Source organism: Rhinoderma darwinii, chromosome 1 (assembly GCF_050947455.1).
Source record: "Rhinoderma darwinii isolate aRhiDar2 chromosome 1, aRhiDar2.hap1, whole genome shotgun sequence".
In the NCBI taxonomy this organism is placed as follows: Eukaryota; Metazoa; Chordata; class Amphibia; order Anura; family Rhinodermatidae; genus Rhinoderma; species Rhinoderma darwinii.
This window is the reverse complement of record NC_134687.1, coordinates 626,691,228-626,716,427: the sequence shown is the minus strand read 5'-3', so window position 1 is coordinate 626,716,427 and position 25,200 is coordinate 626,691,228. Positions and strand designations below refer to the sequence as shown.

Here is a 25,200-nt window from a genome sequence, read left to right as displayed (position 1 = left end):
CAGAGCAGGGACGCCCCCAGCCCTCAGCTGCCTCTGGCAGCTGAGAGCAGGGAGATTTCACGGCTCCCTGCTCTGTTTACTTTATTCTACAGCAGCGACGTAGTTTGGCGGCGCTCTAGAATAAAGCCCACTAATGACCGCCGTAAAAAGGCGTATCGGCGGTCATTAAGGGGTTAAAAAGGGTGTAGTTGGATTTCAGTCATTTTACAATGTGATGACTGATTAAGCCAATAGCATACAATGAGAAGAGGTTTGTCCTGAACCAATCATAGGCCTAGAAGACTTTTCAAATGTAAAACTGATTTCCCAAAATATACCACGTCCATCAAGGCTAAGAGTGAAACTGCCCCCACCGTTGTAATAAACAAACTGTTTCTTCCAGATAGTACACAAACAAGAGACAAGGCAACACAGCTAGGAAAAACGGGGAAATGATTCACCCACCAATGCGACTGCGACATTTCAGTCCAACCTGACCTTTCTCAAGCAGATCCTGTTGGCTGAAACATTTCATTGGTGGATGAATACATTCCCCCTTTTTTTTTTTTTTTTTCCTGGATGTGCTGCCTTGTCTCTGGTTTGTGGGTCTAACCCAAGGGACTTTGGATCAAGTCCCACTGAGGTCTGCACCCGGTACTTGGATTACATTCTTTTCTCTGGTGCTGTGATATCTTCATTTTTTATTAGCAGATAGACTCCTTTTCCCATAATAAAACCGGTAAATATTTATATTCTCCATAGCAAGAAAGGTTAAACATGCATCTCCTAGGCATCATCCTATACCCCACTGTCTGTGTCCCCTCCTTTAAAAATTTTTTTTAATAGTGCATCCATAGTTGCCACTTGGGCTGGGTGCATACTGAATTTCTGTTGGGGATTATAACCTGTGTTTTGGTTGATTAACTATTATTCAGACTTAACAAAAAAAAACGCAGTGTGAACCAAACCGAAGGATAAATTCAAATACCTTTTTTTTTTTCTTGTCCGGCAACATTTTTTGCATCTTGAAAGTCAACTTTTTTACGCATTATTTGTATTTTATTTTTTTTAGGTGGCGGTGGTGGTTTCGAAAAGTTTGGGAGAAGGGGTGAGTTGTTTTTTTTTTAAATGTAATATTTTTTTTCTCTTTCCCCCTAATCCATAATTTCCCTAGACATTAGATTAGCAGGTTTGTTTTTTTCTATTCTGCTTTTCAAGTAATCAGAATTGTATCCTAATGGGCAAAAGTTTTGACTTAATTCACCTTTTCTCAAACCGTGAAATGTTCGTCTTTAATGCCTTTTTGTTTTTATGTAAACTGTTTTTGCAAACAAATGTTTTTTGTTTTTTTTTTCTCTAACAGTTTTTATTAAGATTTTTATTTCGTTTTTTTTTTTTTAAACATATTTTTATTGAATTTTTTCACCACAAAAAAAAACACAAATCATACAGTAATGCATTGCCATAATAATAAACATTACAAAAAATGTATAAATGAACATGTGATAGTGAATGCTTCCCAGCAAACTAGGTTTGATCTTGGAAGTTATTCCCCATGGGCTATCAGCCCTCCTTCATCTCCTCTATCTCCTCTATCCTTCCCTTCCTTTAACCCCACCTGTCGGGTATTCCTGTAAACATTGTTACATAACTTTGCATATCTGCCTAACTTACATAACTAAACAATACACAGAACAAATAAGAAATTGGAGCATACATAACAATTGGAGCTTCGTGAAGCAGTTCACCAACTCAGGCAGCTAGTCCGCAAGAATAAAGAAATCCCAGTGGATATATATGCTTTACTCCCGTGATATTTTCAGTGCCCCTAAAGTGCCCTTAAGATCTTCAATCAAGTACCATGACGTTCCCGTAAACGGATCTATGATGTCCCTTCGTTCTTCACTGGTGAAATATTTTGTGAGGAAAAGTTTCCATTTCTCAAAGAATTTTTTGCTCTGCGTGTCTTTATTCTGTAATATACCAATGCGGTCTAGATAAAACAGTTTCCTCAACCCCTGGACCACCATGTTCTGAGTCGGTACTTCAGCTACCAGCCAGTTTTGGAGTATGCACCTCTTTGCCACTATCAGTGTGGCATGGGCCATGGGAGCTAAATGTGTCGTTTCTGTCTCTTCTAATTCTCCATCATGTTGTATATGGAATAAGACCTCCATTGGCCCTAAATTCCCATGGAACCTGCCCACCTGCTGCAATAAGGATGTTATCTCCCCCCAGAATGGCTGAATATGTGCACACGCCCAAAGGCCATGATACATGTCTGTCTTTGAGATATTACATCTAGGGCATGACGTTTTCCTATCTGGTTGTGAGGCGGAGGGGGCCAGGGTAAATGCATATATTGCTTGGTGAATGATCTTCAAATGAGTTTCCCTCCAGTTTTCATGTGTACGTGTGCCCTGAAATCCACCAGCCCTTTTTCAATATGCTTTTCAATGCCTGGTAAATTAAACAGTTTTTCCCATCTCCCAAAGGCCTGCCCCGGGGACATCTTCACTAGTGTTGGTCTGAGTGTACTATATAATTGGGAAATGGAGTGTCTGTGATTGTCCGTGAACCATGAATCAAACAGGTTGGGGGGGACCTCATCCGCTACATCCGCTAGTTTAGTTTTACAGTGATTAACTATTTGTAAGTACTGTAAGTGCTGATGCCGAACAAAAACATATTTATTCTGGAGCTCTTGCAAGGTTAACCACCTCTTATCCTGCGCGTGGAACATATCCCCCAGAGTCGCTACCCCTTTCTCCCTCCATTCTGACATTAGCTTGTTAGATCTTCCTGCTGCAAACTCTGGGTGCTGCCATAAGGGCATATGTTTTGAAATGCGATAAGAGAGGTTATAGTGTTTGCGCAATACCTTCCAGGCAATGATGGTATCTCGTAACAGAGATGATTTCTTGACGATCTTTGGGAGACAAGTGAACGTTGTGTGTACCAGAGCCATGAGATCCCAAGGTTTTGCTAGCTGTCTCTCCAGTCTAGTATTGGAGTGGAACTCTGTGTTGTGTTTCCAATCTAGCAGATGTCTACTCAAGCAGGCCAGGTTATAACCCCGAATGTTAGGGAAATTGACCCCCCCTTCCCCCTTCCTCATCATGAGTTTCGTGAGCGCTATTCTTGGTTTCTTCCCCCCCCATATGAATTTGGTAAATGATGAGTTGAGTGTATTGATATCTGAGTGCTTGACCAGAAGTGGGATAGTCTGGAGCGGGTAGAGTAATTTCGCAAATCCTGACATTTTGACCAAACAGCTCCTTCCCATCAGTGATAGAGGTAGACTGTGCCATCTCAGAAGATCTGCTTGGATATCTTGTATAAGGGGGGGATAATTTAGATCATACAGCGAGTTGGGTGCCCGACCCACTTTAATACCCAGATAAGTAATGTTTGACTTAGCCATCTCAACATCCAGGGAGGCTAGGGACCGCCTATATGTTGGGTCCTGCGTTCCCAAATCTAATAACTGGCATTTTAACGTGTTAACTTTGTACCCTGAGTAGCTCCCAAAGTCGTTCAATGCCTGGAAGATACGCGGAACATCTTTAAGGGGGTCTGCGAGAAATAACAAGATGTCATCTGCAAACAACGTTTCCTTGACCTCCATCTCCCCCACCCTTATGCCCGTATATAAATTGGATGACGCCAGATAACGTGCCAGCGGCTCCAAAGCCAGATTGAACAGCAGTGGCGATAGCGGGCACCCCTGTCTTGTACCTTTACATAGACGGAATGGTTTAGACAGAAAGCCTGGTGTGGAGATTCTAGCCTTAGGGTCTTTGTATATGTGGTGTAATAATATCCTGAATGCCCCCGTTATTTCCATCTTATCCAGGACAGCATCCAACCAATTCCAACGGACATTGTCAAAAGCTTTCTCCGCGTCAAGTAAAAGTAAAGCCGAATGTTCCCCCGGAAATGGGTTATGCTGTACTCTATCTAGCACTGCCAGAACCGTCCTAATGTTGGTGACCGCCGACCTACCTTTAATAAAACCTACTTGTTCTGGGGCTATGAGGAACGGCATTATATTCGCTAACCTATCAGCTATGATTTTGGAAAGGAGTTTAGCGTCCACGTTTATGAGCGATATGGGTCTGTATGATCCTGGTAGTAGGGGGTCCTTTCCAGGTTTAAGCAATAATTTCACATAAGATGTGTCTGCTGATGGTGGTAACCCCTCCTCTCCCAGAGCATTGTTAAACAAGGAGACCAAAGTCTCCGTAATCTGTTCCCGCATTACTTTAAAAAATTCGCCGGTCAGCCCATCTGGACCAGGCGCCTTACTATTTTTTTAAGGTTTCTTATTGCCTCATCCACCTCCCCCCTTGTGACCCTGGCATTTAGAAGTTGCAACTGTTCCGCGGAGATGACCGGTAAAGTGACCTTGTCTAACAGTGTGTCTGTCAGCGGAAGGGAAGATGTATCAGAGTACAGCTCCTCATAAAATTTAGCCAAGATGGAATTAATACTAGTTGGATCGCATGTTTCTCGCCCATTATGATCCCTTAATTTCGCTATATGCTGCACTGAGCGCTTTCCTCGAGCCATATTGGCCAAAAGTTTACCCGCCTTACTTCCGAACTTATGTAAAGTAGCTTCAAAGTCTCGAGTATATATTGTTTCTTTCTGAGCTGCCCACTCGTCAAAAGAGTGTTTTGCCTGAATCCAGGCCTGTCTGGCATCTAATGTAGGGTGTGCCAAATATGCTGTATAGGTTGCCCTCAGTGCAGCACTAGAAGCATTAAATTTTTGTGTTATTTCCCGTTTTTTGCTGGCAGTATACGCCATTATCCTCCCCCTCAGCACTGCCTTGGCCGTATCCCAGTACAGTGAGGGGTCATTTCTGTGTTCTGAATTCGTCGACGTGTATTCTAACCACCACCCTCTTAGCTGTCTCACAAAGGTGTCATCAGTTGCTAAATGAGCCGGGAATCTCCATATGAAGTCTGATCCTCTGGGATATATTTCCTGAAAATCTACTCGTACCGGGGCGTGATCTGAGATCACTAGGTCCCCTATCTCAGCGGCCCTCAGCCTCGGTTGTAGTGTTGGGGATATTAAGAGGTAGTCAATCCTGGACCAGGACTGTTGAGCGTGGGAGTAATGTGTAAATTCCCGGGCATCCGGGTTACCCCTTCTCCAGGGATCTATTAGGTGTGTTCTTTCCATCAGAGGTCCCAACACTCGGTCCTGTTTTCTGGGAGCCCCTGTTGGAATGGATCCCGTGCTTTGTGAACTGTGTGTGCGTCTATCCTCCTTGTGATCAGAAACTGAATTAAAGTCACCTCCCACTATTTTGTGCTGGACATTATCTGACAGAAGGGCCCTTTCCAAACCATTGAAAAACTCAATATTATCACTATTAGGTCCATACACATTATAAATGCTTAATACCCCGCATGGTGTGCTTAGAGTAATATGGAGCAGTCGCCCTTCCTTATCTGCATCAGTATGAATTACCTCATGTACCAGGTTTCTATTTATTAAAATAAGTACCCCCGCTTTACGGCCACAAGCTGAAGAGCCGTATACTTGGCCCACCCACAACTTTTTCATGCGGTGGAAGTCGCTCTCCTCCAAATGTGTCTCCTGAAGAAGAGCGATGTCCGTATGGAGTTTTTTTAAGTGACGGAGTACCATCATTCTCTTGTTAGGGGACCTAAGCCCCTTTACATTCCACGAGGTCAGCTGCATAAAGTGGGCGTTCCGAAAAGGTTCACAATTGACTGGTCATAAATATCTAATTCTAGGCAAGCGTGCTTTGCTGCCTTGGTAGCCGCCCGGCGGCGTCTGCTCCAGATTGCTCCCAACATTACAATAACAACATTTACATTCGGTGCCAGAGAATTGGCACAACCTTTAACAACAAAATGCCCATCCAGGAATGTCACCAGCATTTCCTGTGAGACAAACTTTAAATTGGCATACATAACTTCACTTTTTTCTGGTCTGTGACCCCTCCCCCCCTCCCCTTCCCGCCATCTTTTCGTGATATATTGGAACTTCACATTTTAATTTTTAAAGTATCAAAAAATAAGTTGGGCTTCCTATACAACACGGGTACAAGTGCTTATGCCTATTATAGCAGGAATTTTGTCGGCATAATATCCCACCAGAACCAATTGCCACATTAATATATAAGGCACAATCAAATGCGCTCATGGAGCCTCTATGCGATACTTATCAGTCCGGGATGGTTGCAAGCCGGTTTTCTGAGCGTTGTCGATGTGGCATCTTCGACGATTCTGCCCGTTGTTGCTTGGGTGAGGAAGTGGAATTGCGGGCGATATCTGACCATGTACAGTCCCTCGATGAAGAAACTGGTGTACGGGGACCTTCACCTCCTGTATCTTGACTCGCCGTCTCCTCTCCCGATTGTCTAGGGCCCCGAAGTCCAGGGATCTTGTCTACATATAATGCCGCCTCCTCAGGATTGTGGAATACCTTGGTGGCGCCATCCGTCTGCATGATCCTCAAAGTGGCCGGATACTGTAGCTGAAATTTAATTTTGCGTTTGTAGAGGGAGGTGCAAACCCCTCCAAATGCTCTCCGCCGCCTTGTGACTTCTGCCGAATAATCTGCAAACAGGATGACTTTTGCCCCCCTTATATGCAAAGGGGTATTGCGGTTCCTGAAAGTGCGCAAAAGTTCCTCTTTGTCATTGTAATCCAAGTACCGCATGATCACCTGGCGCGGTCTGCTTTGCGGCTCTCCTTTGGCGTTGGCGCTCGGACCAGGGGGGCCCACTCTGTGTGCCCTTTCCACTGCAAGATCTGGTCAGACCTAGCGCTTCTGGTAACTCCGTCTCGCAGATGCCCTGGAGGAGCTGCGGTCTAATATGCTCAGGCAGTCCCACTATCCTTAAATTGTTTCTTCTGGACCGATTCTCAAGATCTTCTAAGCGGTCTCTGAGTTTTGTGTTATCTCGCATTAGGTCTCTAATGCAGGTATGTGCCCCTGCTGATTCATCCTCCATGAGACCAACCCGCTGCTCCAATTCATCTAGTCGATTGCCATGAGATGTCACCTCATTTTGGAGTTTTTGGAGCGTTGTTGTGACTGTGGCTATTAAGGATTCTCTGATGTCGGGGGCCAGTTGGGTAGCTACCTCAATTGCCAGCTTCCGATAATCAATCTGTGAGTCAGTCATTACCGACGGCGATAGCATTTCCCTCTGAATTTCTGGGCTCTGAGACCGGCTCTGTGAAAGTGGTGGCTGCAGCGGCGCCGCCATCTTGGATGGCCCCTCACCTCGTGTGCTGTGCTCGGCCGGACAGGAGATCTCTCTGCTGCCGCTCCGGAGGAGATATCTCTCCATAAACCTCCCGGTTCTTGTCCCCCACCTCTCCTCCTAATGCCTGGGTGTTTATATCCTGCGGGTGTGTGGCGTAGATGGGTTAGGGGATCAGGGCTTCAGGAGCTCATGCAGCTCCGTCCTCACATCCCAGCGCCGGAACCGGAAGTCTTCTTTTATTTAGTTTTATTGCTGCAGCTTCTATGTATCCACTAGTATAGAAGCTGCAGTGCGTATATTTCTGTGTATTAACCAATCCTTCATTATCTTTTAGATAACAATGATGATTCTGATAGCAGGGGAGAGTTTGGAAGAACAGGTAATTAATCTTTCATACACTTTTACAGCTTTCGATAAACTGTAACATGTTAATTGTTTTTGATAGTAAACTTAAATGTGAAGGGTCTTAGAAACCTATTACATTAGTGCATTAACCCCTTCCCTCTGCAGCCATTTTTCGGATTTTCACTTTTGTTTTTTCCTCCCCACCTTCCAAAAGCCATAACACTCTCTTTTTATTTTTCCATCTATATTGCCGTATGAGGGCTTGTTTTTTGCGGGACAAGTTATAGATTTTCACTGCACCATTTTTTGTTCCATATAATGTAGTGGGAAACGAGAAAAAAAATATATGTGGGGTGGAATAGGAAAAAAGCAGCGATTCCTTAATCTTTTGGGTGGTTTTGTTTTTACGGCGTTCACCGTACGGTAAAAACGGCATGTTAACGTTATTCTGCGGGTCAATACGATTACAGCGATACCAAATTTATATAGTTTTCTTTGTTTTGCTACTTTTACAAGGAAAAAAACTGTTAAAAATAAAATTTGCATTTTGTTGCCATATTCTGAGAGCAATACTTGAGGGCTTGTTTTTTTCGGGCGAGCTGTAGTTTATATTTGTACCATTTTGGGGCACGTGAGACTTTGATCGCTTTTTATTTCATTTTTTGTGGGAGAAGGGACCAAAAAACAGCAATTTTTTATTTTATTGACTAAATGATTTATTGTAATAGTTCAGACTTGTACGGACGCGTCGATAAGTTACGTTAGCTTTTTTTTTTACATTGTGCTTCAGGGAAAATGGGAAAAGGTTTTTTTTTTAAACTTTTAATTTAAAATAAATAAATACATTTATTTGTTAAAAAAAAAACTATTTTACTTTTTTCTTTTACTTGTCCCTCTAGGGGACTTGAAGCAGCGATCGTTAGATCGCTTGCACGATATGCTGCCATACTAATGTATTGCAGTATATCGTGTTTCTGACAGTCTCCTCTGAAGCCCTGCCCTGGGGGGGCCATTGGGACGTTACAGGTGGTCGTCCCCCTGTTTTTAGTCATTTAAATGGCACGATCGCTATTGACCGCGGCATTTAACGGTTTAAACAAGCGGGTTCGCGTTCGAACAGGAACCCGCTCGTTACCCGAAAGTGTTGGCTGTAACACACAGCCGACACACTCGCTCTATGGAGCGGGCTCAGCTCGTGAGCCCGCTCCATATTCCCCCACCCGGCGTTCGCCGTATATATACGGCGCATGTCAGGAAGGGGTTAATGGGTTGCTAATGGTCGATCAGTGACCAAAGCATAACCAAATTTGGCATCATGCTAATTGAGAGCAGGGGCTTAGTTTCCCTACATTTTGGGCTAAGTTTTCACATCACAGTCAAAATGTGTTTTTTTTATAAGATACCGTGAACCCAACTTAAGGGTTAAGCTTATTTGGGACAAATTGTCTTTGGTAATTCATGCCACATTACCCTTGGGGCTGTGGCACAAGAGGCAAAAACTTAGGATTGATGGTGTACAGTTAAGATATGCTAGCAATATGTGGTCTGTGCATTTCCGAACGCTGCGGCCCCCACCGATCATGAGAACTTTGCTATATGCCATCAATAACAACTTCCGGGACCACACACACTGGGGCAGATTTACTAATAGTGTAAGTTTTAGACCAGGTAGTCAGGAGATGCGCCATATAAATCACAGTGACGCATTCTGTATGATAAATTTGGCGCATCTAGCAAGACATGTTAGACACTTTTCTCTTCCTTTTTAGTTGGCTTAGTTTACGCCAGCTTCTTGTGGCCAAATTTGGGCGCATTTTTGGTGCAGTGTCGCATTATACGCAATTCCCCATTCCAGCAGCCTTCCCAACTCTCTCAGATGTTTAGTTCCTTTTGTAAATTTTCCTCTGAGGTTGAAGAGGACCAGCCGCCCCACAGAATCAGGAGCCCCCCCCCCCCTTTAAACCTAAGACCTCCTTGTAAGACCTCCTTCTGAGAAGTCTTCCATCTGAAGGGCTCTCCCCACTCGAGTCTTTCCATTCAGTCGATGTGGCTGGCTAACGTGGCTGATGCTGGGGTTTCAAACGTGCTGTCTGGATTCAAAATAGAGTTCCTGACCTTTCTCCATAGTCCTTTTTTTTCTTCTGTTAACTCCCATCTCGGCCACATAGCATGTTTTCACTTCCTTCAGGCTGTTTGTTCTTTTCTGTGTCTTTTCTCCATCGACATCTGAGATGCCTACCTCCACATATCTATCGCAAGGGCTCATCATTTCGTTTGTGGTCGGTTCTCAACGCTGGTCGCTCTCCCATTCAGTCTTGCCACTGCTCTGAGAACTTTCCAAGGTCCTGGTGACACTCGTGTCCCTTCTCCCCACCAGGGGAGTCACCATAGTCCCTTATCTGAATGACATTTTGTGTAGGCTTCTTTCCAGTCTTGGGATCAACCTGATCACCTTGAACAGATTTTGTTAGATCAACAGTCTTGTCTCTGGTGCCACCTCAGTGCAAAGCAATGTCTGTGAGACGTGCCGACACACTTTGTGATCCCCCGAGAGGCCGCACGAGTGTTTTGCGGCTTACAATGACTGGACCTTTATCAACAATTAGGTCTCAGGTTTGCAATACTGCTTTCTGGGCTTCAGCGCAAACCTACATGAAGCCCTATCTACCAAATTCATTTTCTGGCTTCCTCCGATGCCAGCCTAATTTGCAAAATGCTTCTAGCTGCTGTGCGTTAGATGGGTGGCACGGTAGATTCCTACCTTTGCCCACCATCTGGGACTGCTTTAGAACCAATGATAGTTATACATTCTTAGGGGTTTGTTTTTTTTAATACGTAAAATACCTCTCTCGTGGAATTCATTGGGGGACACAAATCTTTTTCTTTTTTTTTTTTTTTTTTTTTTTTTTCTGAGCCCTCGTTCTGGTGGTTCTCCCGGGACCATGAGCCTGTTAGTTTTCTTCCTCCTGTTTTTTTTATTTATTTACCTTTTTTTTTTTTTGTTGCAAGCTAATTAATTTCGCTTTTAACTGAGGGAGGGGTCTGACCTGCTGGGGCGGAGCCAAGACTTTTCCTACCTAGTGTCTGCCTCCTAGTGGCAAGGGCCTATACCCATGGTGCTGTGTCCCCCCAATTAATTCAACGAGAGAAGGGATTTTACAGTCCGTAGAAAAATCAAATTTTTCACCTCCGCAGTAGGGATAGGTTTCTATTGAATTTGCAGTACCTAGACTCTGGATTATGTGGTGGTACTATTTGTTTGGTGTGTTTTTTATATATATTAAAATTCCTTAAATGTGTTGAAGCTGCTGGAATATGTATCAAAATAGTTAATACTGCAAGAAACTAACTTGATGTTTTTTAAATGGTTATTTCAGGTGGCAGCAGTGGTTTTGAGAACAGTAAAGACTCTGGTCGAAGAGGTGGGATTTTTTTCCCTCCCTTTTGCATGCAGAACTAAATTCAGTGGTTTGTTTTATCCTAGTTATTGGCAGTATATCGCTAGGATATACCACCAATGTCTGATCGGAGGGTATCTGCCCATTGTGATCCCTGCAGTCTACTAGAATGAAGTGGCAGTAGGGCTAAGAAAATGCTGCGCCGCTTCCTTTGATTTCGTTGTCTAATTCTGGGTGGCATCATGGACAGCCATTCACTATAACAGCACACTGAAAGATTAGCTAAACGTTGTTTAATATTACAAAACCTTTCCTGCTTATCAAGCTGCTCCAACCTTTTTACTATTCTCGCTGGCCACTGGCTGGCCCGGTGGAATCCGCATTTATCGGACATTTATGACACAACCTGTGGATATGCCATAAATGTCAAAGATAGGAATACCCATTTGAACATAATCTGTCAACAGGAAAGCCCCTAAAGAACAAGAAGTTAGCAGTTGCAGCACAGGCACTATAATTTGTTTAATGTAAAAAAAAAAAAGGGGGCGCTCCCTCCGTCTGGAGAAAAAAAGGTTCAACCTGCAGAGGCGACAAGCCTTCTTTACCGTGAGAACTGTGAATCTATGGAATAGTCACCGCAGGAGCAGTCACAGCAGGGACAGGAGATGCTGCAAAAAAGGGTTAGATAATTTCCTAGAACAAAAAAATATTCGCTCCTATGTGTAGAAATTTTTCCTTCCCTTTTCCCTTCCCTTGGTTGAACTTGATGGACATGTGTCTTTTTTTCAGCCGTACTAACTATGTAACTATGTAACTATGTAAAATCTTGTATATGTGGCCATCGGGGTTCAATTAACATAGTGTGCACTTTTTAGTTGATCCTCTTTGCGTCTCAAATTTGTTTTCCGAAAGTCATACTTTGATGGTGTTACCGCCCCATTGACTAGTATAGCCCAATTAGCATAATGAGAAAATGGAAATTGATTGGGATACAAATTCCATTGACATCAGCATGATGGCGCCTATACCATGAGGTAGGACTTGGCTTATACTGAACTGCTGACTGGTCCTATTTAAAACATTAAAATATATGGTTTGTGTTTTAAGGCTTGGTCCTGAAAAGGTTAATGGCTCTGGTTCAAAATGTATAAAAATAGACCTCAACATTGTAATGTAGAATTGTAAGTTTTGTTCTTCCTCCCGTTAGGTGGCTACAGAGGGAAAAATGAAGATGTTGGTTTTGAATCTGGAAAAGGTATTACTTAATGAGCTATAGTGTGCAGTGAAAAGTATGCATGACAGTCGCCCGATTTAGCACACAAGTTTTTTTTATTGTATTTGTTGCAGGGCAGGTGTTGCGGAATAACACCCGCTTTTTTTTTTTTTTGTTTTTTTTTGTTTGTTATTTTCAAACGTTTTTATTTACATTTTCAACTTTTTCAGGAAGGGGTACAGAAGAGAAAAGGGGTGGGGGTGGTGAGGCAAGGGAGGGTGATAGAAATGCAATTGCATATTCTGAAATATCCATTTCCATAGTATAGAGTACAAAATTGAAATTTATAGTCTTCTGATGGCTTTCAATAAAATATTTAGCATTTTAATACATGGTCTTCCATGGATACTTTAGATCATTCCCTTATCGTGTGTGTGTGTGTGTGTGTGTGTGTGTGTGTGTGTGTGTGTGTGTGTGTGTGTGTGTGTGTGTGTGTGTGTGTGTGTGTGTGTGTGTGTGTGTGTGTGTGTGTGTGTGTGTGTGTGTGTGTGTGTGTGTGTGTGTGTGTGTGTGTGTGTGTGTGTGTGTGTGTGTGTGTGTGTGTGCCTGCCTGTCTGCCTGTCTGTCTGTCTCCGTGCGTCCCCGTGACGATGACGGGACATCCGGGCCTATTCAGAGTCCAAAGTGTTGGGCCGCTGTCCCAAATCTAAAGCATCAGTTTCATATCAAGATCGGTGGGGATCCTAAGAGGGATTGCTGTAAGTACCAAGTAGGCTGTCACCACATTATAAGTGGCATATCTTCTACATAATGTGATCGGCGCTGTAATGTAGATTACAGCAGTGTTTTTTATTTAGAAAAACCATCATTTTTGACAGTTATGACCTATATTAGATTTATGCTAATGACTTTCTTAATGGACAACTGGGCGTGTTTTACTATATGACCAAGTGGGCGTTGTGGAGAGAAGTGTATGACACTGACCAATCAGTGACCAATCGGCGTCATACACTTCTCTCCATTCATTTACACAGCACATAGTGATCTTACTAGATCACTATGTGCAGCCACATACACACACATTAACGTTAAGTAGTGCTTCTGATTTAGATGTGTTTATACTGAAGCCCGACAGGGAACCATATTTGACAATGTCATGGAGTATGGCATCAAGGGAGGTGCGTGGGTTGGTAATATATAGCAGTATATCAGCAAATGCTGAATGTTTCACTTCTGTAGTGCCGATGCAGATTCCTTGATAAGGGGTCATTGAGAGTAAGTGTCTGAGGAGGGGATCTATAGATAGATAAAATAGAAGGGGTGATAATGGACCGCCCTGTCGTGTGCCTCTGTGACTCTCAATGTGTGATGTCTCATCCATTTATGATGAGGGTGGTATGTGCGTGATGTTGTGATCCCCTGAGGAAATTCAGCAAAGTATTACCGAATTCCCGGTGTCAAAGGTTAGTGTGTAAGAAAGGCCATAAAACAGAATCAAAGGCCTTTTCAGCATCTAGTCCCAAGAGCATTGTGGGTGGGGAGTGTGGTGGAAGCTTGTATCGTTGCTGCCACTGCCTGTCTCATCCCTTTGGTTGAGTGTCTATTTTTGAGAAAGCCTAGTTGGTTCTGTGTAATTATATTTCCCGGGGTTAGTTGCATACGATCTGCCAGTATTTTTGTTAGTAATTTATAGTCCTGGTCCAGTAAAAATATGGGTTGGTAAGATCCCATCTCCTGTCGGGTCTTTAAGGGGTTTCTGGATTAAAATGGTGCGTAGTCCAAAAAAATTTGCGTGGTTCCAAGACCCGTAGCGTAGATGTAGTTTAGAAATCTAGTTAAGGGAGGTATCGGATTGGGTAGAAGTAGTTTGTAATATTCTGAGGAGTGGCCATCGGGGCCAGGTGTTTTATTATTCGATAAGGCAGTAATTGCTCTCTGAACCTCCTCTTCTAGAATCTGCTGCTCTATTAGGGAGAGTTTGGGCAATGTAAGAGGATAGAGAAGACCATGTTGTCTCAGTCGTATTCCGTGGGCTTATAGAATTCCAAAAATAACTCTGACAGTTTGTTGTATTTGATCTGGGATCAACATGACCTCCCCAATGGTAGGATGGGTTACGTTCAGTATTTCATATGAGGATCTACAGGGTTTATGTATTTTTGCCAGCAGCTGGCCTATTCGATTTCCCCAGCGGAAATACTTGTTGTTTATGGCATCAATGTACCATTTAGCCTGACCCTGTAAGTATGCGTCCAGGAGCGTCTTAGCTTCTAAATAGAGGGATTTATTCTTTTCTGACAAATAAGCTTTATGGGCCTCCAGGACACCTAGGTTTAAGACATTGAATTGTTTCTGTAAATTACTACGTCTATTTAAGATACGAAATGACATGGCCTCTCATAACTGCTTTTGATCTCATCCAAAATAGGCCGTATATTTAATATTGGTTAAAATCCTCAGAAGTGAACAAATAGGATGGGCATTTCCAATTAAGACTTCTAAGTTTTGGTGGGCCGGTATCCATCATGAGGGTAATGGGAGAGTGATCGGATATGGCCATTGGCAATATTTCCGCCGAGGTGACCGTGGGAGAGTTCTACGATGGCATTATGAAGAAATCAATTCTGCAGTGGGAATAATGGGTATAGTCTCGTTCAGTTGCATGAAGAAGTCGCCAGGGGAAGCTGGGTCATTAGGTCAAGAATGACCGAGGCTGCCGCATCGTCCTGCGTGGACGAGCTAGTGCGGATCATTTGTGTAGGCTGGTGTTGAAATCTTCCCCCACTATTAGTGTGAGAAGTGTTTTGGTTTTTTTTTTGTAGTAGAAAATTTAGTAGGTGTGAGAAAGTATGCATTGGGGTAGTTAGGAGCATATAAATTGGGTATGCTTTATCTGGAGTCCTGGATAGTTAAGTCTAGATATAGAAATCAACCTTCTGGATCTGAGTAAAATTCATGAATGGTGTAGGATAATAATTTATGTATGATGATCGCTACTCCTCTAGTTTGAGGTATGAGATGCAGTCAAACAGTCTCCTGTCCAGTTAGCCTTTAGGTTTCCCTCTGCCTCCTTACTCCAATGTGTTTCTTGCAGGAGAACGGTCTGGTTTCAATCGTTTTAGATGGGTTACAATTTTCTTGCGTTTAATAATGACTGTTCAAACCTGCTACATTCCATGACACAAGATTCAGTGTTTGGAGTTGTGAGTGTAGGTGCGGCGGTATGTCTGTGTGAGAAGTACTTATCCTATTCCTGCGAGTGGGTGATGGTGCACGGTGGATCTGTCATTTACGAAAGACTCCTCGTCCCAACTAGCGCAGAGCCTCCTCAGCTCCAGGGGCCCGGATGTCCAGGGGGGGAGGGAAGGGAAACTGAACCATAGATAGAAAAACACACGGGTTAACATGTAAACCTACTATAGCTGACATTGTGTGTTGGCAAACAACTAGGACATATACAACAATGTAAATATAATACGTTTATGGATTGAAAGAGGGTGGAAAGTCTCTTCCTTGGGAGTATTTTAATGTGGATTACTCCGCTGCGTGTCTGACCAGGCGTCTAGCTTCAGCTGGATCCTCATAGAACGTAGGTCTGCCATCTTCCAGCACCTTCAGGAGGGCAGGAAACAGTAGTTGAAATCGGATCTTTTGTTCAAAGACATATTTGCATATCGAACTAAAGGCTTTTCGCTTCATTGCCACTGTTGCCGAAAAATCCTGGAATATTAGGATTCTATGGCCTTATAGTTGAAGAGGGTTTTGTTTCCGGTATGTTCGATGAATCATTTCTTTGATGGTCTAATTTGAATATTTGGTGATAACCGGTATTGGTCTGTTATCTCTTTCTCTCCACTCAGAGGCCCAATTCGGTGAGCCCTTTCAATCGTTAGAGGGTCATACGGTGGGTTGAGGTAGAGTGCCAGCGGGAGGTCTTTGGTGAGATAGGGAACAAGATCATCGGCAGAGGTTTTTTCTGGAATTCCTATGAATCATAAATTATTCCTTCTATCTCTATTTTCCAAGCCCTCCAATTTGTCACGTAGTATGATTTCAGCATTTTGTCTTTGCGACATGGCTTGATCCAAGTTCGTAAGGGTGTCCTCACAGGCCACTAATTTTGTTTCAAGATCAATTATCTTTTGGGTGTTGTTGGATATCTGCGTCAAGGCTGAGTTTATAGAGGCATGAAGAATGTCAAAACGTTTGTCCAACATTGGTAGGAGATGTGAGACTGCTTGAGCCATATCAAAGGCTTGTCCCTGAATGGAGGCTGGGGAAGATTCGGGAGAATGAGCTGGGGAAAGGTCGGGAGGAGTTATATCCCCGTCAGAGCCAGCGGTGCCGAGTCCACAAACACGATCAGTTTGCTTTTAAAAGGAAATCTTTTTTTTTTTATTTTTTTTTTTGGTTAACTTTTAAAAGTCAAATTTTGTAAAGCATGAATAATTGTGCTGTAAAGTCCATTGTGGTAATTTAGCATGTGTGTATTGATAAGTGTTTTTTAGTTCTGTTCTATAATGATTAAAATTGCTTATTTTTCAATAGGCCAAGACGACCTTGCACAAACAGACCTTGGTATGTATATCATAGTTTTATGCAGTAGATTCAGCTTTGGTTCACGTGATGGTGTTTGCTGCAAGAAATGATGTAAAGATGTTAAAGCGGTTGTCCAGGGTTAGGAAAACATGGCAGCTTTTTAACCCCTAGGGGCACCATGACGCAACTGTACGTCTGGGTGGCCAGTGTCTTAGCGCATGAGAACGTACGTTACTGCGCGGTTCTCGGTGCACACGGTCGGTGACCGTGTGCACTGGGAACCGGGAGGCCAGCTGTCCCCGACAGCTGACGCTCCAGTGTTGCCGATCAGCGGCTCATTTCCGCTGATTTCGGCAATTAACCCCTTAAATGCGGCGATATATAGCAATCGTGAGGTTTGCAGAAGGCTAGCATGGCGATCGGAGGCCAAGTAATGGCCTCTGTGTCTGCCATGTACGGAAGCCTATCAGGACCAGCCTCCTGATAGACTTCCTGTCAGAGTGACAGGACGTCACTCGTTCCTGATGCACACGGTCGGTGACCATGTCAATGACAGTGTGCATCGGGATCCTGGAGGTCAGCTGTCCCCGACTGCTGACACTCCACTGTTGCCGATCAGCGGCTAATCGCCGCTGATTTCGGCAATTGACCCGTTAAATGTGGAGCTCGATTGACAGTTGGCATACATTACACTATCTAGGTAGTGTAATGTATTCTAGCAGCGATCAGCTTTATGCTAATGAGTTTCTTAATGCCAAAGTGGGCATGTTTTTACTTTAGACCAAGTGGGTGTTGTACAGAGGAGTGTATGACGCTGACCAATCAGTGACTAATCAGCGTCATACACTCCTCATTGTTCCAGCCCAGCTTCTTTCACTGCACAATCACACTGTTTATTACATATTTTACGTTTTTATGTATCCTGTATACATGGTGGGCGATTTATATGGATACACCTAAATACAATGGGAATGGTTGGTGATATTAACTTCCTGTTTGTGGCACATTAGTATATGGGAGGGGGGAAACTTTTCAAGCTGGGTGTTGACCATGGCGGCCATTTTGAAGTCGGCCATTTTGTATCCAACTTTAGTTTTTTCAATGGGAAGAGGGTCATGTGACACATCAAACTTATCGAGAATTTCACAAGAAAAACACTGATAGCAACACCGCAGAAGAAATGCCTCCCGATCTGACCCCCTTAGACTTTTATCTTTGGGGTCATCTGAAGGCAATTGTCTATGCTGTGAAGATACGAGATGTGCAGCAACTGAAACTACGGATACTGGAAGCCTGTGCTAGCATTTCTTCTGCGGTGTTGCTATCAGTGTGTGAAGAGTGGGAGAAGAGGGTTGCATTGACAATCCAACACAATGGGCAGCACTTTGAACACATTTTATAAGTGGTCAGAAACTTGTAAATAACTCATGAAAGAATAAAGTAACGTTAAAACCAAGCACACCATTGTTTTTCTTGTGAAATTCTCAATAAGTTTGATGTGTCACATGACCCTCTTCCCATTGAAAAAACGAAAGTTGGATTCAAAATGGCCGCCATGGTCAACACCCAGCTTGAAAAGTTTCCCCCCTCCCATATACTAATGTGCCACAAACAGGAAGTTAATATCACCAACATTCCCATTGTATTTAGGTGTATCCATATAAGTGGCCCACCCTGTACATTGAAGCTGTATTGTTCTGTCAAAGCTGTGGACGTCCGTAAAGTTGAGCTGGTTTCTCGGCTGAAAGGTGGTCTTGTGTCTTGGCACGCAGGATCCTTCTAATGACTGTCACTTCTAAATTCATGAACTTAGATGTGAACATTATTAGCTGGATACTTGCTTTTGGAGCAGTCAGTACAGCTGATCTTAACGAATCGGCTTTAATGGAACGATACAGCTTCTATATTAAAAACTTATTTTACTTTTTAAGTCCACTTAAGTTGTTTTGAAATCAGAAATAAAAAACATGGATTTATTAGAAAGAATTCACTTCAAGGCTATGTTCACACGGAGTATTTTGCCGAGTTTTTTTGACACGGAAACCGCGTCGCAAAAACGGCCCAAAAACGCCTCCCATTGATTTCAATGGGCGGCGTCGGCGTCTTTTTCCCGCGAGCAGTAAAACTGTCTCGCGGGAAAAAGAAGGGACATGCCCTATCTTCGGGCGTTTACGCCTCTGACCTCCCATTGACTTCAATGGGAGGCAGAGAAAGCGTATTTCACTGTGTTTTATGGCCGCGGGCGAAAAACGGTGCGAAAATCGGCGTGCGGGGAGAGGAAAATCTGCCTCAAAGTTCCAAACGGAATTTTGAGGCAGATATTCCTCCTGCAAAATACTCCGTGTGAACATAGCCCAAAGGTGTGAGGGAATTGAAAATATTTTTTTATTAAATATTTATTTTGCTTGGAGGGGTTTTTCCATCAGAGACATTTATGACATAACCACAGGAGATGTTATAAATGGCAGATGTGGGTCCCAGAGAGGAGACCCGCACCTATCTCTAGAACGGGGCCCCCTAAAACACTGTTCTACTGCTCTGTTGTGGCTGACGCGTGTGATCCCTGACCATGAATTACAGAAACAGCGCAGCTACGTTGCTTCCATACGTCCCATAGAACTGAATGGGAGTTACGGAGCTACATGGTTTCCGTAATTTATGGTCGGATAGCACACACTTCAGCCATAACACAGATCAGTAGAACGAGGTTATGGGCCCCCGCTCTAGAGATAGGTGCAGGTCCTAGAAGTGCGACCTTCATCTGACATTTATGACGTATCCTGTGGAAATTAAACTGAGAGCGCCTGTGTTCTTGTATTAGTTTTCCTGAAGGCAAACCGTAATTGATGTTGGGGATGCGCATTGTCACATCAAGGAACACATGTACTACTTGGATTTTATTTTGTTATGGTTAGACTGGTTTACACAGGCCGATTTCTGACCCATTACATGCCTGATCTGAGCTCATTAACCAGCCTTTTTACACGGACCGATTCTTTGCTGTATGGGAACGAACAATTGTTAATACGATCGTACAGTCCCCATCCGTGTGCGTTATTGTCGGCAGCACATTCCTTGTTTACACGATGAGGCGCTGCCGGCAACCATGGTTTTATAGGCCGCATAAACGATGTGATCAGTCTACAAACAAACTGTTTCTTGTTTGTCGGCTGATCGCTGACCTGTTTGAACAAGGGTCTTTATGAACGCTCTATTATTGGCCCGTTTAGACTATTATTGGCCTGTAGAAATTGACCTTAATCCTAAATGGTAATGTTTCTGGTTTGAATTTTTTTCTTTTTAGGACCTAAAGTGACATATGTTCCTCCTCCTCCACCTGACTCTGAAGAAGATATCTTTAAGCATTATGAAACTGGTATTAACTTTGATAAATATGACGATATCATTGTTGATGTCTCTGGAGTTAATGCGCCGCCTGCAATACTGGTTAGTTACTTTTCAGTTTATTGTCCTTTTGTGTTTTTTTTATTCTTCCTCTTTAAGGCCTCATGCACATGGCCGTGCCCGTAATCACAAAGTATGGCAGCACGGGCTGTAAAAAATGAAAAGTAGGACATGCTCCATAATTCCCGGCACGGACACCTATCCGTAGCAGTACGGAAAGGTGTCCGCGGCCAATCGAACCAGATGGGTCTGTAATTGCGGTCCGTAATATGGTCCGCAATTAGAGATTTTTTACGGTCGTATGCATGGGCCCCTTTTGAATTAAATTACTTAAACCTTGTGATAAAAAAAATGACTGGGTGTTTTATTCTAAGCAGTCACATTGTGAAAAACCACTTAAAGGGGTTGTCTGGGCATGGTGCGGTGTTTCCCACAGGATAGGTCACCCGTATATGGTTGGTGGGAGTTCGACACCCGGACCCCGCAACGATCAGCTATTCCAGCGCTGTAAGATATGCAGTGGTTGGTGCCTGAAGCATGATGGCTGCGATCACTGTGTAGTGGCTGGGCTGCAACACTTTCAGATCCCAACCGATCATATACTGATGACCTAGCCTTTTAGGACAGCGCCTTTTAGGTGATGATTGGGAAAAGCTGATAAGTAATTGATCATCTGAAGGCCAGTCCATGATCTTTTAGAATGATGTGCTATTCAATATTAAAGGCCTGAAGGTTACTGCTTGCCATCTGTTTTGGTGTTAAAGATGTCATGTGTTTTTTTCTAATAATTTGTTTTTACAGAATTGTCTCTTATACTTTTTAGTCATTTGAAGATGCTGATCTTAGCAACACTCTAACCAAAAATGTTTATAAGGCTGGTTATGTGAAGTTGACACCTATACAGAAGCACAGTATTCCTATTGTCATGGCTGGTCGTGACTTAATGGCGTGTGCCCAGACTGGATCTGGAAAAACGGTAAGTACTCAATTGGTTATTTAACTGTTGGAAATGCACATGGCGGTGCCCTGCTTTTGCAGGCAGGGTTCCTTCTTCCACAGAAATAGGCTGGGGAAAGAGTAGGAAAGGTCTCTAAAGCGAACCAGTCACCAGCATTTCACCTACTGAAGTCTATTCACCCCTTGTTGGCCGCTACAGTCAAAAGTTCATTGGTGTTATCCCCTCTCCTAAACTCCTCCGACCATAAATAAGAGTCTGCAAACATTTTGCACCTTTTATGGTAAAAATCTGGCAGTCTCGTTCTTTCTTCTTATGCCCGCCCACCGCCAATAACTGGCCCACCCTGAATGCTGTCAATCAAAATAAGCTATTTAATTAAAAGTAAGCTGTCACTCAAAAGTAAGGAGGCGGGGTTAGATGACTAGTTTTGAACTAAGATGTGATTCTTTTATGCTCATTCGCATACAGTGCTGGAACACTGAAGAACTGAATACTAAAGGTACAGAGCCTGCTTAGAAGATAATTATAGGTTACATAAATGATTTTCCATCTACTTTCACCAGGTATTGCTGGTTTAATAGGTGAAATGCTATTGACCGGTTCCCTTTAATTAGGGGAGCATTTTTATTCGGACAAATCTGTTATAAAGCACATTAAATCAAGTCATGTTTTTAGCAGTGAATAACGTAATTTATGAGGACCTGTCACCTCTTCTGACATGTCTGTTTTAGTAAATACTTGCATTCCCCATGAAAATAAATAAATTCCTGAGCTTTTCTTAAAGCTACGATGTGCCATTCCTCGGTTATTCCTTGTAGAACTTTATGAATACATTTAAAGCTGGGTGTTACCAGTTGGGGATATGTTCCCACATAGATTGTCAATCAGTGCTGACATAGTGAGAATGTGTAGGGATACAGTTTATTGGAAAAAAAAATACAATTATGTATACATAGTAAGTAATGTATATAGTACACCACATCCATTTAAAGAGTCTCTGTCACCAGATTATAAGTGGCTATCTCCTACATAGTCTGATTGGCGCTGTAATGTAGATAACAGTGGTTTTTATTTTGAAAAAATAATCATTTTTGAGCAAGTTATGAGCAATTTTGGATTTATGCTAATTAGTTTCTTAATGACCAACTGCATGTTTTTACTTTTGACCAACTGGGTGTTGTACAGAGGAGTGTATGAGGCTGACCAATCAGTGACCACTCAGCATTATACACTTCTCATTGTTCCATTGTTAGTGTGATTGTGGGCTGGAACAATGAGAGGTGTATGACGCTGCTGTGGACATACTTTTGATTAAAAATGTCTTACCTTTTTGTTTCTACAACTTTTATGTACCTGATGTGTCCCCAAGTCTACAGACTACATACCAGCCATGTGTAGTCTTAACCTGGCCACGAATTCCTTTGCTTTTGGTGTGTTTTTACTTTCATTTGTTGGGGAAAATCTAGATCTTTAAAAATGACAAACTACTAACTTATTCTTTCACAGGCTGCTTTTCTTTTGCCAATTTTGGCTCATATGATGAAAAACGGAGTTGCATCAAGTCAGTTTAAAGATCTCCAGGAACCAGAAGCGATAATTGTAGCACCAACCAGAGAGTTAATCAATCAAATTTACTTAGATGCACGTAAATTTGCATATGGGTATGTCTAGAATGTTTACCTCAAATGTTGACATTCTCCCTCCACAAAGCATCATCACTAGAAGTTCCTACACAGCGCTGTACTATTTCTGCACAAACATTGCGCGGGCAAATAAAGTTGCATAAATAGAAAAGAGAAAAACACTGAAAAAACACTTAATTTATTGGAAGACCCCAAATAACAGACATACTTGGTATCCCCATAACGGTATTGACCTGCACAATACATTTTAAAGCACTACGCTGTAAAATTGTCTTGTCTACATTTCCCCCATATTGTTAACGCCTAAAGAAAAATGCTAAAATGTGTAGACCCCATAATAGTGCCCTAACCAAGAACAACTTGTCCTGCAAGAAACAAGGCCCCATACAGCAATGTTGGCGTAAAAATAAAAAAAAGGTTATGACTCAGAATACGGGAAGGCAAAAATAAAAATATTATTTGGGTCTTGAAGGGGTTAAGCCAACTTTTGGACTCTGGTGGGCAGCTAGCAAGTATTGTCCTCTTTGAATTATTCAATAAAGCTGTACACTTACGATTGAAGTAGTCCGAACCCACCGTTGTAGACCAGATTGACTGAGCATGCCTGATTCTTCCCCCAGGAGAATAATGTATTCCCCTCTATCCATTTAAATAAACTTGCACACACAACTAGGAGAGATGGCGGTCTAATGTGTACGGCTGGCTTAATTTTAAACACTATGCACAAAAAAAGTGTGCTATGCTGTCAGACTAAAAAAAACTTGTTCACGTGGGGCAGCGACCTGTTTGAGATCCAAAAGGGTATATCATTTTTTTCCTTTATGCCGCGATGGTCAACTTACCATAGTATGGAGGCCTTGACTTCATCCAGGAGCCCACATTAAATTCAGTGCCCTGCACACCCTCTCCGTGGCAGATGTTGCTGCAAGTATGCAGTCAACTCTTCTGTACTCCCTTGTGTACTATAATGTCCCCTATCTTCCTTATGGAGAATAAGGCGGCCGTTAGTTAGATTCCCACCAGAGACAATATGTATGGCAGTCATATGGAAGAGTGAAGCCAGGAACCAGTAGCTTACCACCTGTTCGTTTTGACTAATTAAAAAAAATATATAAATAAACTGGAACAGGGATATGTCTGTCTTTACTCTGGGAAGTTTACATTTAATAATTATTTTTACACTCCATACAATTACAAATTGGAAATACATAAAAGGATTACGCAAATAAGTATAAGCTATGGTTTTGTTTAGTAAAGCCCCTTTGGTCTATTTTCATATTTAATTTTTTCCACCTACAGAACTGTTGTTCGTCCAGTTGTAATCTATGGAGGAACCCAGACGTCTCACTCTTTACGCCAGATATTTCAAGGTTGCAACATTCTTTGTGCAACCCCTGGAAGGTTACTGGATGTTATTAACAAGGAGAAGGTATATTTTGAAGTCTTTCCTCAATTTTTGAAAATTCTCGTGCACCTGGAAAAATTAATTTGCAGTTTAGCAGGTTACTTATTCATGAATTGAACCCCCCCCCCCTTCCCTTAGTTAAAGGGGTATTTGCATTTTTAAAAAGTGATGGTGCAGGCTATGCCATCACTTTCTGATTAGAGTGGTTTTGACTTTCTTCATCTGCAATTTAAAGGAGCTGCATCCAAAGAGCTGTTGCTCAGTGTTGTTGCTCCTGTGCAGGCATGCTCGACTGTTTTCCTTAACTTAATTAGCAATGAATGGTGAGAGCCACCTGTCAATTCATTCCCCACTTGGATGTGGCGGCCTCCTCAACGGGCGGGTTGGAGGAGAAGTGGGACCCGCACCTATCCGACATTTATTGCATATCCAGTGAATGTCATGAGTTTCTGATTGACATACCCTTTTAACTCCTTAACGCCGAAGGACGGATATATCCGTCCTCAGCAGCTGCTAGTTCGCGCAGGAGGACGGATATATCCGTCCTGTGATGGCGCGGGTACTGAGACTGTACCCACGCGATCAGCGGCAGTAGCACGGCTGTTACACACAGCCTGGCTCCTGCTGCAACTGCCGGAATCGAAGCGCGCTCCGATTCCGGCAGTTTAACCCATTAAATGCCGCTGTCAATAGTGACAGCGGCATCTAATGTGTTTGACAGAGGGAGGGAGCTCCCTCTGTCACCCGATCGGCGCCCCCGCAAACAAATCGCGGGTCGCCGTCGGGTTTCCATGACAGCCGGGGGTCTAACAAAGACCCCCAGGTCTGTCTTCCGCAACTGCCTGTTAGGCGATGCCGGAGGCATGACCTAACAGGTTGCCTGTCAGTTTTACACTGACAGGCAATAATGCTTTGGCATACTAAGTATACCAAAGCATTATATATGCGATCGGCACATCGCATAGTGAAGTCCCCTGGTGGGACTAAAAAAAAAATGTCAATCAGTTAAATAAAGTTTGTTGAAAAAAAATAATAATAATTACAGTCAAAATCAAAT

General features: G+C 42.9%; 1 protein-coding gene across 9 annotated transcripts in view; it reads left to right on the top strand.

Annotated features, from left to right (window-relative positions):
- Positions 1-25,200, top strand: part of DDX4 (DEAD-box helicase 4) — a 108,268-nt gene that overhangs the window by 63,742 nt on the left and 19,326 nt on the right. For 6 of the 9 annotated variants that reach the window (XM_075842548.1, XM_075842503.1, XM_075842565.1 and 3 more), the window contains 9 exons: positions 1,052-1,087; positions 7,572-7,616; positions 10,960-11,004; positions 12,188-12,235; positions 16,742-16,771; positions 20,037-20,179; positions 20,961-21,113; positions 22,602-22,756; positions 24,038-24,167. In XM_075842548.1, the coding sequence (XP_075698663.1) occupies positions 1,052-1,087; positions 7,572-7,616; positions 10,960-11,004; positions 12,188-12,235; positions 16,742-16,771; positions 20,037-20,179; positions 20,961-21,113; positions 22,602-22,756; positions 24,038-24,167 (785 nt within the window). The remainder of the gene's footprint in view (positions 1-1,051; positions 1,088-7,571; positions 7,617-10,959; positions 11,005-12,187; positions 12,236-16,741; positions 16,772-20,036; positions 20,180-20,960; positions 21,114-22,601; positions 22,757-24,037; positions 24,168-25,200) is intronic. The other 3 variants (XM_075842531.1, XM_075842539.1, XM_075842557.1) reach the window with 3 other exon arrangements.